This window comes from Cariama cristata, unplaced genomic scaffold, assembly GCF_000690535.1.
Source record: "Cariama cristata isolate BGI_N322 unplaced genomic scaffold, ASM69053v1 scaffold24377, whole genome shotgun sequence".
Lineage (NCBI taxonomy): Eukaryota > Metazoa > Chordata > Aves > Cariamiformes > Cariamidae > Cariama > Cariama cristata.
In genome coordinates, this window is record NW_009627473.1 from 1 (window position 1) to 13,114 (window position 13,114).

The window sequence follows — 13,114 nt, forward strand, 5'->3', positions numbered from 1 at the left end:
AGAAATTTTTTACAATGAGGGTGATGAGATGCTGGAACAGGTTCAGTGCATTTTATAATGCTTTGGTGAGATAGTATTGCTGGAAATGATACAAAAAAGATCAGTTCCCTAAACATTAAGGGTATGGCTTCATTGTACGGTACACCATAAGGCAGTGATAGATGCGTTGATGCTTATTGAGCATACTTTTCAATGAGGTGCACTTGGATTTAGATTTGGCATGCCATTTCTGCAAGATACCCAAATGACTTGCCTGACCTTTTGTAGTCATCTGTGCAGCACTGTGCAGTACACTATATACATGCCCTTGAATTAGTTTAAGATTATTATTGTTTTAAAGACAATGAATGAACTGGGGTTTTTTAATTCATTTTTCCAATTACTAAGATTAAGTGATTAAGAAACCACAGTCTTTCAAGCAGATAAAGATTATCTAATTCCTATGAACTAAATGCTTTCTCAGAAGATATTCCAAAGAGTTCAACAGGAGGAAAATGGACATCTTCCTTGAATTGGCTTCTGAATTTGTGGCTTCCCACTTTTCTGCAGGTGAAGAGGTACTAGGAAGCTGAAAGCTTATATTTTTGTCCAGACAAGTGCTAGTAGTGGATATCTGGGTGGGGAGAGAGCTGTTTTTATGCCTTGCCATAACTGGCATATCTCTGTGTACAGTGTGGGTGGGGAAACACCTATCTTGGCTTTCTGCTGATAAAATAATTTGTCTTGTCTTGATTTCATTGTCAGTTTTCATTGATCAGGGAAAAAGTTTGTCTTCATTTTTGAAAAATGGAGAGGATGGGTTTCTAGGGAGAGAGACTGCAAATTGTACGTATCTGCATTGAAAGGGGCAGAGACAGCTGGAGAAGGTCACATCCCATCATCGTGACAGCTGAAGCTGATGCATTTTTGGAGGTGCTGTAAAGTAGAAATAATGTTTTGAAGTTATTGAGCACCAAGCTATTCCCCAAACCACTAAAAGCCTGAAAAACTGAGAAACAGGAAGCCAAGTCTTAATAATGGTGTATTAATGTCTATTAAAGAATGGATTACTCCGACAATTTTTGTCAGATGGATCCTTTGCAAGGAGATTCAATAGTCTGAACTTTTTTATTCTTTTGTATATAGAACAGAGCTGCTGTTAGTGGTTAAAGTGTTTAACAATGGTGGGGAAAAGCAGGGTTCAACAAGGCAATGTGTATAGTGCTTTGCTGGTACCATCATTCTCAAGGGGGTTGTGCATGAAGTCTGGTATATTTCATGCAAACATCTTTTTATGTATGTTAATTGACGATGTTAATTGACTCTGAGCCAATCAACTCCTGAAAATCCAAAATGATGTTATCAAGACAATATTTTTATTGGTATGACTCCATACTGCAGTCCTTTCAATTTTTTTCCGTTCTCATTGTGCATTGTTCGAGACTTTCTGCTTCTGTTCTCCATAGAAATGTTAGTGTACAGTGAAAATACGTGTTGAAAAAATGGATTGTAACTAACCTAAAAATAGTTCTGATTCCTTTGTTACAAAGCCTCCTGCCAGAACAATCTGGCTTGACTTCACTTCATTTAATAGTCAGATGCATGTCTGTTACCACTGAGAAGGTTCAGTAGTTGACAAGTGAAATTGCTCAAAAAGCATCTAAGAAATCATGGGCAATTCGTCAGTGTTTTTCCAGATCTGAGTGTAACTTAGAGAATAAGTTCTAAACTAGCATTTACTGTCCTTAGTGAGAAGAATAAATTAGAGAACGACAAGTTATTTATCAATTTTATCTTTCTCAGCAGAAAATTTATGACAGAGAAGAACACTGCAGTCTTGTGGTACCCTCACTTGAACACACGCACTGTTCTCATCTACACAAGACGTATTTCTTCTTTTCCTTTCTGAAAGCTAATGATTGTAGAAATAAATGGAAATGTTTGTTTAGGGAGTTGATCCTAATTCTAGAAGTATCTTTATGATACTGCCAGTGAGACTTTGTATGCCGTGTGTATAGGAATGAATTTAACTGATAGTTTAGGGGGCATTATTAAGCATTCATCTATGTGCATTACTACCAGAATAATTTCTTAATGCAATTGTAGTACTTTGGGTATAAAATGAACCATCTTCCTCCAGTTAGATTTACTCTAAATTCTGGTAAGGGAAGTGCAATCGTAGCATATTTTTCTAAACTGCTTTGGCAAAATCAATTCCAGCTTACCTCCAATTTCACAGAGTTTGTCTTGACTCTTTAAAAAACCTTGTTATTTTTCTCCCTCCCCTATGTAGTTGCTTGGGTTTTTCTCATATTCCTCTTGCTGGTTAGGCACACTGTAGATTTGTTTTCCTTGTTATGTTTTAAAAACTCCTGACACCTCCTGGCCTATCTTTAATTGTTCAACATTTTTCTGGAAATCCAGTGTTCTTGTTACGACAAAAATCACATTTTCCTGGAAATCCAGTGTTCTTGTTACGACAAAAATCACATTTTCCTCTGTGATTAGAAAATGTAGTTAATGAGTTTTCACACAAATTGAATATCAGTAAATTTCTGTAACCATTTAGCTATCTTCTTTAAGAGTTTGAAAAAACCTAATAAAAATTCTGGACCTTAACCAGCAATACAAACTTCACTTTCTCACAAATATGAATGTGTCACTCATAGATATCTACATGGCACGTTACTTGATACTATGGCCAATATTGAAATAATAAACAATTTTGACTTTTAAATTATCGTTTGTGCTTTTTAAACTGAATAACCTGCTAAAGGTGTTGCTTAGACTACACTAACAGTCTACCATAGATAAATGTTGGTAGAATATAAAATTATTTTTCTTATTACTGGTATTTTGTTGGTCCATATATGTTTTATTACATGTTGTCTATATCAGCATACCATGCCATGCACTCGCTAATATGAGTGGGGAAGACTACACTTTTCTTTGAGTTCTTCGTTTCGTGTTTCTGGTTTGGGGCATACAGTGTCTACAGATGTTGCTCATTTACAGATATCAAAATTTGAGTTTTCCAGAATGGAACAATACTTCCTTACGCATGGTACTTGTAGCTAAGACATATCAACTTAGTAAATCCGTGCAGGTCAGTGCAGATCGGTCGTACTTGTTAAGAAAATGCAGGATTTAAGTTGATGGAAAACAGCTTGTGGTGAAAACTTGTATAAATATCTTTTTCTGTGCAGTGTTGGCCTCTGCAGTAGAAGTGGCAATTCATAGGGGATTTTGAAAGGAACTTCCTCTGCAAACATTTAGTTTATGGGCATCTTACACATTTATTCAGTTGTGCAGGGTGATGCCCTCAATGTCACTGTGCTGATAGAAATACCCGTTTGTACAGCAGGTCTTGCGTCTCGGTTCAGCCTCAGTGAAGAAAAGGGTCTTCAGAGCTATTCATGGCATTGTATGGCATAGTATAGCATCATCTTCACCCAACATGATTTAGGGAAGTCTCCAAACACAAGCTGTTAGTCAAGCAGGGAGGAGGAACTCAGAAGTGAGGACATTACTGGTCATTTTAATGTGTCAGCGGAGTTGAAAGTGGTAACCTGAAACTCACACTGTGAACATCTTGAGCCTTGTTTTGCTCTGTGGTTGCACAGTGCCAGGCTCAAGACTATTTGTAGGTGCTAATATACTGCTGGTGCTGTTTAACTGATACACGTCATAGTTTCTTCCAAGTGCAGTATCTTGAACGAAATTGCACTTGTGACAGATTGGGCATGAAAATGCCAAACAGAGGGAGGTTCTAGTCAGTCATTAATGATGGAGTGCATGGACTGTCAGTCAATAAATACTTTTATGCACTAATACTCTGTGTGGATGATTTTATTTTTGCAGTCATTTATTTCCTAGGATGCAGTTACGCATGCAGAAAGTATTGTTTGCATGCACTGCCACATGTAACACAGCAAGAGAAGCTAAGAAGCCAGTATGTTTCTGAGAGATTGTGGAAAGCAGATCAGGCTCCATAAATTAAGCTAAATCGCAGCAGTAAGCAGTAAAATGTGATGTGGGAGCCTGAGCTGTGCGCTTAACCAAATGAAGGTCTTTTATTATGTCACCTGAAAATGATGAATCTGATGGGTTTATCAGCAGTTTGTCTCTATGGAAACTCCTGTGTTCAAATACGTAGACTCGCTGTGTTTTGGTTCAGATTATGGAAATTGGTCATGTAAAAAGTACCAAAACCCATCAAAATTTCCAATACTGGCTATTAGCAAAAACATTTTTAAAGTTTTTGTCATCTGTTTGGTAAGAAATGTAAAGTACTTTTTCTTATTAATCTTTGAATGTTTACACATAATTATTATATAAAAGTATGATAGCACTATCTGTAGGAAAGTTTTGAGAAATTCATATCAAATCTGTTTTCAGTCACAAGCATGGCTGGATAGTTTCTGATTAGGTTTCAGTAAGAAGCATGGGCTTCCAATACCTCCTGTTTAGGAAGAGGTGATTCTCATCATTCCAGTTCCTGCAACTTTAGGAACTCAAAATACGCAATTATTTTGTGTGAACAAAAATTAGTCTGTATGAACTGTTTCAAAATTTTCTGAAGCCACCCAAAGAGGATTTTTGTACTTCTTATGTATTTTAAAAATATTTCTATAACAGAAATACTTGGCAACAGTGAGTTTTACTAGGTATTGTGCAGAAGTTTGTGTATTACAGAGAACAGAAAATCCTGCCTTCTGGTAAAGTGTTTATGGGTACTTGTTCGTGGTGGCTCTGCAAAACTTCCAAAGGAAGCTTTAGTACCAATGGGTGTAACCTTTAATTGCATTTAGGTATCATAAAATGAGACCTGTGAGAATTGGACTGGAAGAGATTTTTGAGACTATAGGAGTTGTAATTAAAGTATTTATGGTGCCATATTTCTCCTGAGACATCTTGAATTAAATATTGTACCTCTTAAAAACAGCTCTGATGGAGTGAGAGCCAAGCTTGAGCAGTGTCAGAACTGCTTCTGAATTGAGAGTGGGAAAATAAGCAGTTTTAGCATCGCTGCTTCTACTTTAAGCAGTTGTCCTTTAGTGGATTACTGTCGTATTGACCTTGAATCCTGTACTACTGTGACCTCACTAAAAATTTAATCCAGTGAGATGTTAAAACTGTGCTTCTCTAGAGAAGTCTACAGGCTTTTTCATTCCTTTTCCACACCTTGAAACACTTTCCAAGTTCTCCAACTGTTCAAAAGATCCACCATTTTTGTCTCCTTTATGCTAAAGAATAACAGTTCTCTGTAAGAGGAGACATAGGTTGGAGAACGGAAGGAATGGTAGATGCTAAAAATGTTTGTGTGTCAGTTGGAGTTTGTATTCTAAGATTTCTTTTACTGGTAAAATTCAGCTTGCATACAGTTGGCTCGTTGCATGGACTTGCAAGCAGAGACGAACAGCGCTCATTTTGTGAAGGTAGTCCTTTACTTTAGCTTGAAGCATGTGTTGGCTTTCCTGGGGTGGTTATCGCTCGCTGATCTGTCACAGAACAGCAGAACAGGACTTGGATCAGGTCAGAACAGCAGCAGTTTGTTACTACAGCTGTGGGGAGAGCCCAGAGCAGCACCGACGGGCTCTGCGGACGTGAGCCCTGCCCGAATGGGGCGGTTACAGTTCGTACACCTTTAGTTACACAGCCTTCTCCAGCAAAACTGTGTCAGACAAGCAGGACATGGTAAATAACAGCAGCGATTGAAATCCTTCAGATAAGGAGGCTCTAGGCAGCACCCCCTTTTATGAGTAATTCACGTCTTTGTTAATTAAACGCTGGCAAGACCACTAGCAGTGAGGCCTGCAAAGGCCTGTGAGATGGTAACTATTTTGCTTCCACACGTCTTTAGAAACAAGGGCTTGTGAAGTCGGCTTGTGAAGGAGAGAACTGCTCACCCCAGCCAGAGCCCTTGGAGTCGATGGTCTCCACAAGTGCGTACTGACCTTCTGCTCGCTTGGGAGTGTCGTACTTCGTGTTAATTACACTTTGGAACTGCTCTGATCAAGGTCAGGCACTGGAGAAAAATTAATCTAGTGGTCCTCTTCTCCACTCCTCTGCCTGTGTGAACTTAATATGCAGACCAGTAAGTAGAAGACAGTAGTTTAATTGAATCCTCACAGTTTACTCAGTGGCTCAGTTTTCAGATTGGAGAGTGCTGTTCCTTGATTGCTTGTCGGTAAAAGAATGTATGGTCCTCCACAATATGTTGGGGGTTTTTTTTGTCCTCTCCGTAGAGCGTATTTTGGTTGCCAGAAATGAGGCCAGGCAGCTGAGTCAGAATTTTGTGCAGAGATTCAGGTAGTTACATAAAGGCTTTTTTTTCATTTCATGCTATTATTTTTCTATTCCTAAGATATTTATAATACAGGTAAGTTGTGCTGAATCTTTCTTTCATCACATTGTTTGCAACATTTGATACCAGCTTTAGGGACATGCTGAGGCAGATGTCCTGTAGTAGCTTATACCGTAAGTGATCTTCAATGTTGATCAGATTCAATGTTATAAGATATTATTTGCTTCAAGAATGTTTAAATCTGTTTCTCAATGTTTTTATTGCTGTCTACAGTGCAAGAGGCATACACATTTATTTGCTGGTCTTGCTGCAAAAGCAGGGCCTTATACTTCAAACGTATGTTTGTGAGTTAGACTTTTACTAAGTGCAGATGCAGACATCTTACTCAGATGTTAAAATACCCTGTTACACTCGATGTTTTCAGAGGGTCATATTAGACACCTTATTTTTAAAAAGTGTTTTTCTTTCTGTCCCTAGGCACTGTACAGATGTTATTTGCTGTGTGATCTTCATAGTCGTCATTCTGGGTTACATTGCATTAGGAATTGTGGGTAAGTAAGTGCAGGTATAGTAGTTCTTGCTGGTACACAGGGAAAGCAACTTTGTGAATGTTAGAATTTTTAACTGAGATGTCGCTTTTGCTTATATCTATGTAAAGCTTTCTAATCAATAATCAATGCCTTGCCTAGAGGCAAATAATGAGTTAATGTTCAGTGTCTATTGTAATTAGCGAGAAGTTCAAAACCGTATGTTTACTGATGAAAAACTCAAAATTAAGTGTGTTCAAGTGGAAATAACATGGTTTGATAATTTTGCTATCTTTAAGTAACTGTAATAGAAAAATTCACTTTCATCATTAATCTGACAGCAAAAGTTAAACACTTTGGTTTTAAGAGGCTTTTTGTTCTGTAGAATATTACTGGAAGAATCTGTGTGAGCAGTAAGGAGAAATAAGAGAAATTACTTCATTTGTTGTGGGGTCCAGAGTTGTTTGCACGTCAGGATATTCATTAATAATAGCCATTTTATTTTGTTTGTTTGAGAAAATCATATGAATGCCTGTGTGTGAAAGGATAGACGATACTGTAAAAGTGTACTTACATCTGCATGCCTGTCTGAGCTCTTTCAATTTGCTTGTAAAGATTGTTTTGGCCCTGCCTTACATAGAAGAAAAGCCGTTAGTTTTCTTTGTAATTCTATAATACCGTGTTCTGTTGTGTAGAGAGAAAAGGTTGTGTAATCTCCATCCTTGGGGATATTCAAAAGCTGTCTGGATGTGGTCCTGGGCAACCTGTTCTAGGTGACCCTGCCTGAGCAGGGGTTTTGAACAAGATGATCTCCAGAGGTCCCTTCCAACCCCAGCCATTCTGTGAAAAGCTTCTGTCTGTAGCATGAAAAATTGACTGTAAGCCAGACTGTTTTGACTTGGGGGATTCGAATAACTGTGTGAGAGAATACTCTATCCTCCCACTAAATTGAACAGTAGCGTAACATCCTCCAAGCCACCATGCTGAGCAGTCTCCTTTCACCTTGCCTGAAAGCAGCTGAGCACTGAACACATTCTGAAAAGTCTGTTCCCTCTCTCAAGCGCTGGGAATTCTCTGTGTGAGAGAGGCATGGGGGACCTTTGCAAGGAAGTGCGAAGCCCGCACTAGGAAGTGAACACCAGGGTAACAGATGGCTGATGGTGCTTGCAGGTGGAAGAAATTATTTCTTTTCAAAACTCTTTGGTTTTTTCTTCTCTAATCTCTTTGAGCCTCTGTTTCCCAGAAGTCAATGATAACTTGAGATCTACGAATGTAAGAAAAGTGGGCAGAGCAAAAAGTGAATTCAGAAACTGTTCAAGCTGTACTTGATTTTATGCCATACTTCTAGAAATTGCAGCAGCTATAGGATTCTCTTTGGGATTGGATGCAGGAAGAGAGTCCCTAACTGTGCTGCATGGCATGATTGTACAGTCAGCTTCAGACTGACTTGAAATGCAGTCCTTTGACAATTTTTTCACAAAGTCAGTGTCTGTGATTGTGATACTTAGGTTAACATCAGTGGCATCTGTGGGGAGACAAGTCCAGGATCTCTTTGTTTCATAGCCACTACTGGATCCTCTGTATGCAAAATCATGCATGTACTCTCTCATCACAGTTCTTGCTACTATTAGGATCCTATGGGCTCTTTCCTTTACTATGGAATGGAGCATCTTCTTCCCCTCATGGCCTAATTGAATTGTTCCCACTTTGCTTAATTTCAAATTGACACTAATGTTCATTTGACTTGTGAAAGTATTTGGAGCAGAAATAGTCACACGACTGCCAGTTATAGATTGGCGGGGGACTTACCAGAATATACCTGGAATATATATATCTCTGCTTACTAAACCTGCTCTGGAATAGACTGAAGAAAAGGAGGTGAATTATTAGTCCTAAGAAGTGACAGTAGCTGCTGGACTGCACAGCTGTTGCAGACCTGCCATGCCTCCCACTTGGTGCTGGGAAGGAGTATGCCGTGCCTGAAGGACAACCCTCTAATGTCTGTGCTGTTGTCCTCCTCTTCCTACCTGACTGACTGATTCTTCATTGATGTTCTCTCTCCTTCTGTCACTGCTCAAACGCAAAGCCAGAACTGAAGCAGCTGGGCTCAGATCAGAGGAACATTTGTTGTTTTCTTGAGCATACAAATGCTCTGGTGACCTGCTCCTGTGCAGACAGGCAGTATTCTTAGGTGCTGCTACCTGGACAGAGGGAAAGGAGAGCATTGACAGTTTTTAGCTGTACGGTATTGTTGTGCTGCCAGATCTTGGCTCTCTTTCCAGCACTATATAAATCTCCTTAATTTTTTGGCTAGAACTTTGTCAGCTTTGTATGTGCAGTTTCCAAAGAACCCCATATGCTAGATGTTGCAGAAGTAGATAGCAGCAGCAGAAGACTGGCCAGTTCCTTCCTTCTTCATGTCTGTAATCTCAGCCAATGTAGTTACTGTGATGTGAGACAGTGAATTGGTCATATTCCCTGCTTTGCACATGCAGTGGTTTCCTGCTGGACACAAGGCATCTGAACAGCCTTCTGTTGCAAACCTTGTGAAATATTGGTTAGAACTAGAACCTGTTCCTGGAACCAGTTACTGAATTTGTAGCTGGTGACTTTTTTTACCTTTCTTACAGAGAAGATTTGAATTTTCGATCTAGAAGCATTTAATTCAGCTCCAAATCCAGATCCATGTGGTCCCTGCTTTTCATCTTCCCTTGTACTGTGCTTCAGCTATTCTTTTTACTCTAATTTATTTCTAAGTAAAGGATGAGATCAGCTTTTGTACAGTTGCAGAGGCCAGCCCTGTGCAAAAAACGTGAGAGTCAAAGAAGTTCACGTTAAGAGAAAACAAATTATAAATCAATCCTTAATCATGAACTATGACTTATGGCTTACTATACAAAAAAAAAAAGTAGATTTCCACAATTGCTTGAATATGTGTGAATACCGTTCTGGATCCCTGTTTAATTTGGCTTGAGAAGTAAGCAATAAATGCGGGTTCATCACACAACTGCTGTGACTGAAAATCTGAGTCAAATTTTGCCTTCAGTACTGTATGTGTAGCTCACATAGGCTTCAGCTATATGTGTCTGTGTAACAGTGGGGTAGAATTTTTTTATGTTTCAGAGGGGCTGAAATAAAAGTCTGAGTAAAAGGTAATCAATTCTCCTTGAAAGATGAAACCAAATTGGTTTTGATACTAGCCTTTCTTAGTTCTGCTTCAGTGATGGCTGCTGTTGAGTGACTGTACTGAATAGAAATAGTTATTCTATGATTTACTTTCTTAGCATTCTTTTAACTTTACAGATGAACTAATAGTGCTAATTTAATGTTCCATGTAGTTTTCCTTCTTGTCAAACTGACTTAATGCTTCACGTTTATTTTGGAGACACTGGGCTTAGCGAGGCCAAAGTTTACAAATGTTTAGCCTCTTAATTTAAGATTATTTTAATTCAGAAAAGTGCACATAAAAGACAGCAAATAAGTTATCTTGGAAAAGAGCCTCACATTTCAAAGGACAGGTTAATTCGAAGTAATAACTCCTGATATGTTCCTCCAAGGGGTGCTTATACAATACCAGTGTTATCAACATGGATTTACAAATTATTACCTGTTCCAATATATTAGTAAATTGCTTGTGTTAAAAAGACAATTTGGCAGATTTCTCCTTACATCAAAACATTAAAAATATACCTTTAAGGGAAGCAAAACAATGATATGAAAGACTGCCCTTTCAAAAATACACAGTAGAGGGAATGAGACAGATAGTATAAACAGATTTACGGTTCATTTTTAAGTATCATAGGGTGCCATTGTCCTAATCACATTTTCTCCTTGACAGGGAGCTTTCCAGCCTTTACAACCATGGACATAGCCCATAGAGTACAGGGATGCATCTGATTGATAGACATTTAGTGACAGACATTAGCTATTTTTGATACTTTCCATGTGTGTTGGCTCCACATCAACGAAAGCACTGACATAACTGCAGGCCTCCTGAAAATGCTGTAGTGGTGTCCATAGGATGTTACTTTGCTGCTCTGAGGGCCGAGTCAATTGTGTAATAAGGTTCAGCTGTTCTTTAATTTTCTTTTTTACCCCACATGTTTGTACCACCACTCAGACTGCAGCCTTATAAGCATCAGAGCATGCTGGAATAAAAATTTTATGTCGCTAGGTTCCTTTTTATTTAGTGCTTTATAGTGAGTCACCAATAGTGCAGCACAACATGCAAACCATGGTGCTGCTCTGTCAGGCTAGTTCTCACAACAACCTTCTTCACTTGGTGAGACCTCTTGAATTAGGTACTTATTCTTTACTGACTAGGCCAGGATGTGTGATGTTAGATGACTCCAATAGTATTTATCACATGGATTCTTTCACTGTCATTGCTCTAAGTTTGCAAAGAAGGTGACAGAGGATTAAGTTTATTAATCTTGGTGGTTAGCCCTGGCACAGGCAATGAAAGAAGCTGCATGTTTTCTCTTCTGTTGGTCATTTCCCCTCTCTTTCTGCTGCAGAGTTAATTAAATGCTAGATGTGTATGTTGTAAATCAGACCCAATTTTTTTTTGTTTCACTTTGGAATTTAGCTGAGAGGTGTCTTCCTCCATCCATCCAGCAGCTGATCCCAGTGATGGAATTTCACAAAGTGTGCTAAACCTATTTTTTAAAAGCAGATTCTTCTTAATACGGTTTTATTAAAAACATGACTGAAGCCTTAGGCACATAGGACAACTGCTACGAAGCAGTAGTTTTAGACAGTTCGATAATGGCAAAGCAGGTACAGACTGAACAGAAATTCTTTTCAGAAGTGAGCAGTGTGTTCCATTGTTTATACTCTGCTGATTTCTACTAATAATTGAGAAACACAGTGCAAAAGCAAAAATTTGAGACCAAGGATTGATACAAACCCAGTGAAACAAAGGGAGCCTTTTGAAATATTTCAGCAGACTTTGTATTAGAACTCAAAAGAACGTGAGTAGAATGTACTGCTCTGCCCATTTGATGAGCTGAGTTTCATTCTTGTTGGCTGTGTTAGTCCACCCAAACAGGCTGAAGGATGTAAGCCTCGGTCACACAGACCCTTCTTAAGGAAAGATCTTTAATAAGACTGAGATAGCAAAAAAACCCCAATTGACATTATGTTGCAGTGTTTATCTCCTCTCTCCCAAGTTTGCCTGAGGGGTGAAGAATAACTCCAAGTTTAATATGCTACATAGGAAAGGGATATTGTTGGCAGTAGCGACTACTTCCAAATTATCTATATGAAGCAGATATAAGTCTTGCTACAAAGTTCTTGTCAGTACTTTGAATCTGGCATGGTGGGGCTTATCTTGACTGCTTCCTGTTTTTAAAGAAAAATACAGTCAAATGTGAAAAACTAGTCCCTTTAATAATGTGCCAGACTAATTTAAAAAAACTAATTTTGGGGCTGGGAAAATGCCAGTCTATTGGAGTCATCTAACATCACACAAGTAAGGCCTAAAAGGTCTTTCAGGTCTGTATAGGAGCTTGATCCATTTGGGACCAGGCTTTTACATGTATGAAAAGCAAGGTCATATTAAAGTAGAAAGAAAAACTCCCTCTTGTCATAGTCATGGTGAAAGAAAGTGTACATGGCATAACCTACAGACTCATTGCAATAACCAGAGAGCTGTCTGCTTTCTAATGTCATGTACACATGTGAGTTACCAACTGACTATAGGAATTCCTAAGAGAGAGTCAATGCCTCCCAAGTGTTCATATTAAGTAATACTATTGAAATAAGTAAGTGGGGGCTAACAAATGAAAAAGTAAATGGGATTTAGCACTGGTGAAGCGCTTTAGCTTTCTCTGAGCATCAGAACACCACAGTTAATCTCAAGTGCAGTTAATCTGAATGTTCAGAAAGTGTTTGATACCAAGCAGCAGGTTAATTTACAAACTCCCAAACCCAAAAAACTAATATAGGTTAAAAAGAACTAGCAGATTCATTTTGGTAAGCTAAAACCATTCCAGGTGGAAGGTAGCATTACAGATTCTCTGTAACCATTTGCAAGTCATTGAAGATATGTTGTGCATCTGTCCCAAACATTTCAATGAATTTGCAGTGTGCTGCTCAGACATCTTACATTGGTTCTGCCTCTACTGCACATATCATTATTGTTATGCGATGTTATTCTTACCAGAGTGACCTTGAGGAAAATGACAGTTTCACAAATGACTAAATATAATGTCACAAAGTTGAGAAAAAATGAGATAATTACAGAGAAGCAAGTTCAAGGTGATTGGCGTAGATCAAAGCCGAAAGCGTATGCTAAGTG

At 38.6% G+C, this 13,114-nt stretch overlaps 1 protein-coding gene across 1 annotated transcript in view; it reads left to right on the forward strand.

Moving 5' to 3' along the window:
- Positions 1-6,763: 6,763 nt before the first annotated feature.
- The window catches only part of SLC44A5 (solute carrier family 44, member 5), a gene marked incomplete at its 5' end in the record, with an annotated part of 39,288 nt that continues 32,937 nt past the window's right edge, over positions 6,764-13,114 (forward strand). Inside the window, one exon of the mRNA XM_009704464.1 lies at positions 6,764-6,837. Coding sequence (XP_009702766.1) covers positions 6,764-6,837 — 74 coding nt within the window. The remainder of the gene's footprint in view (positions 6,838-13,114) is intronic.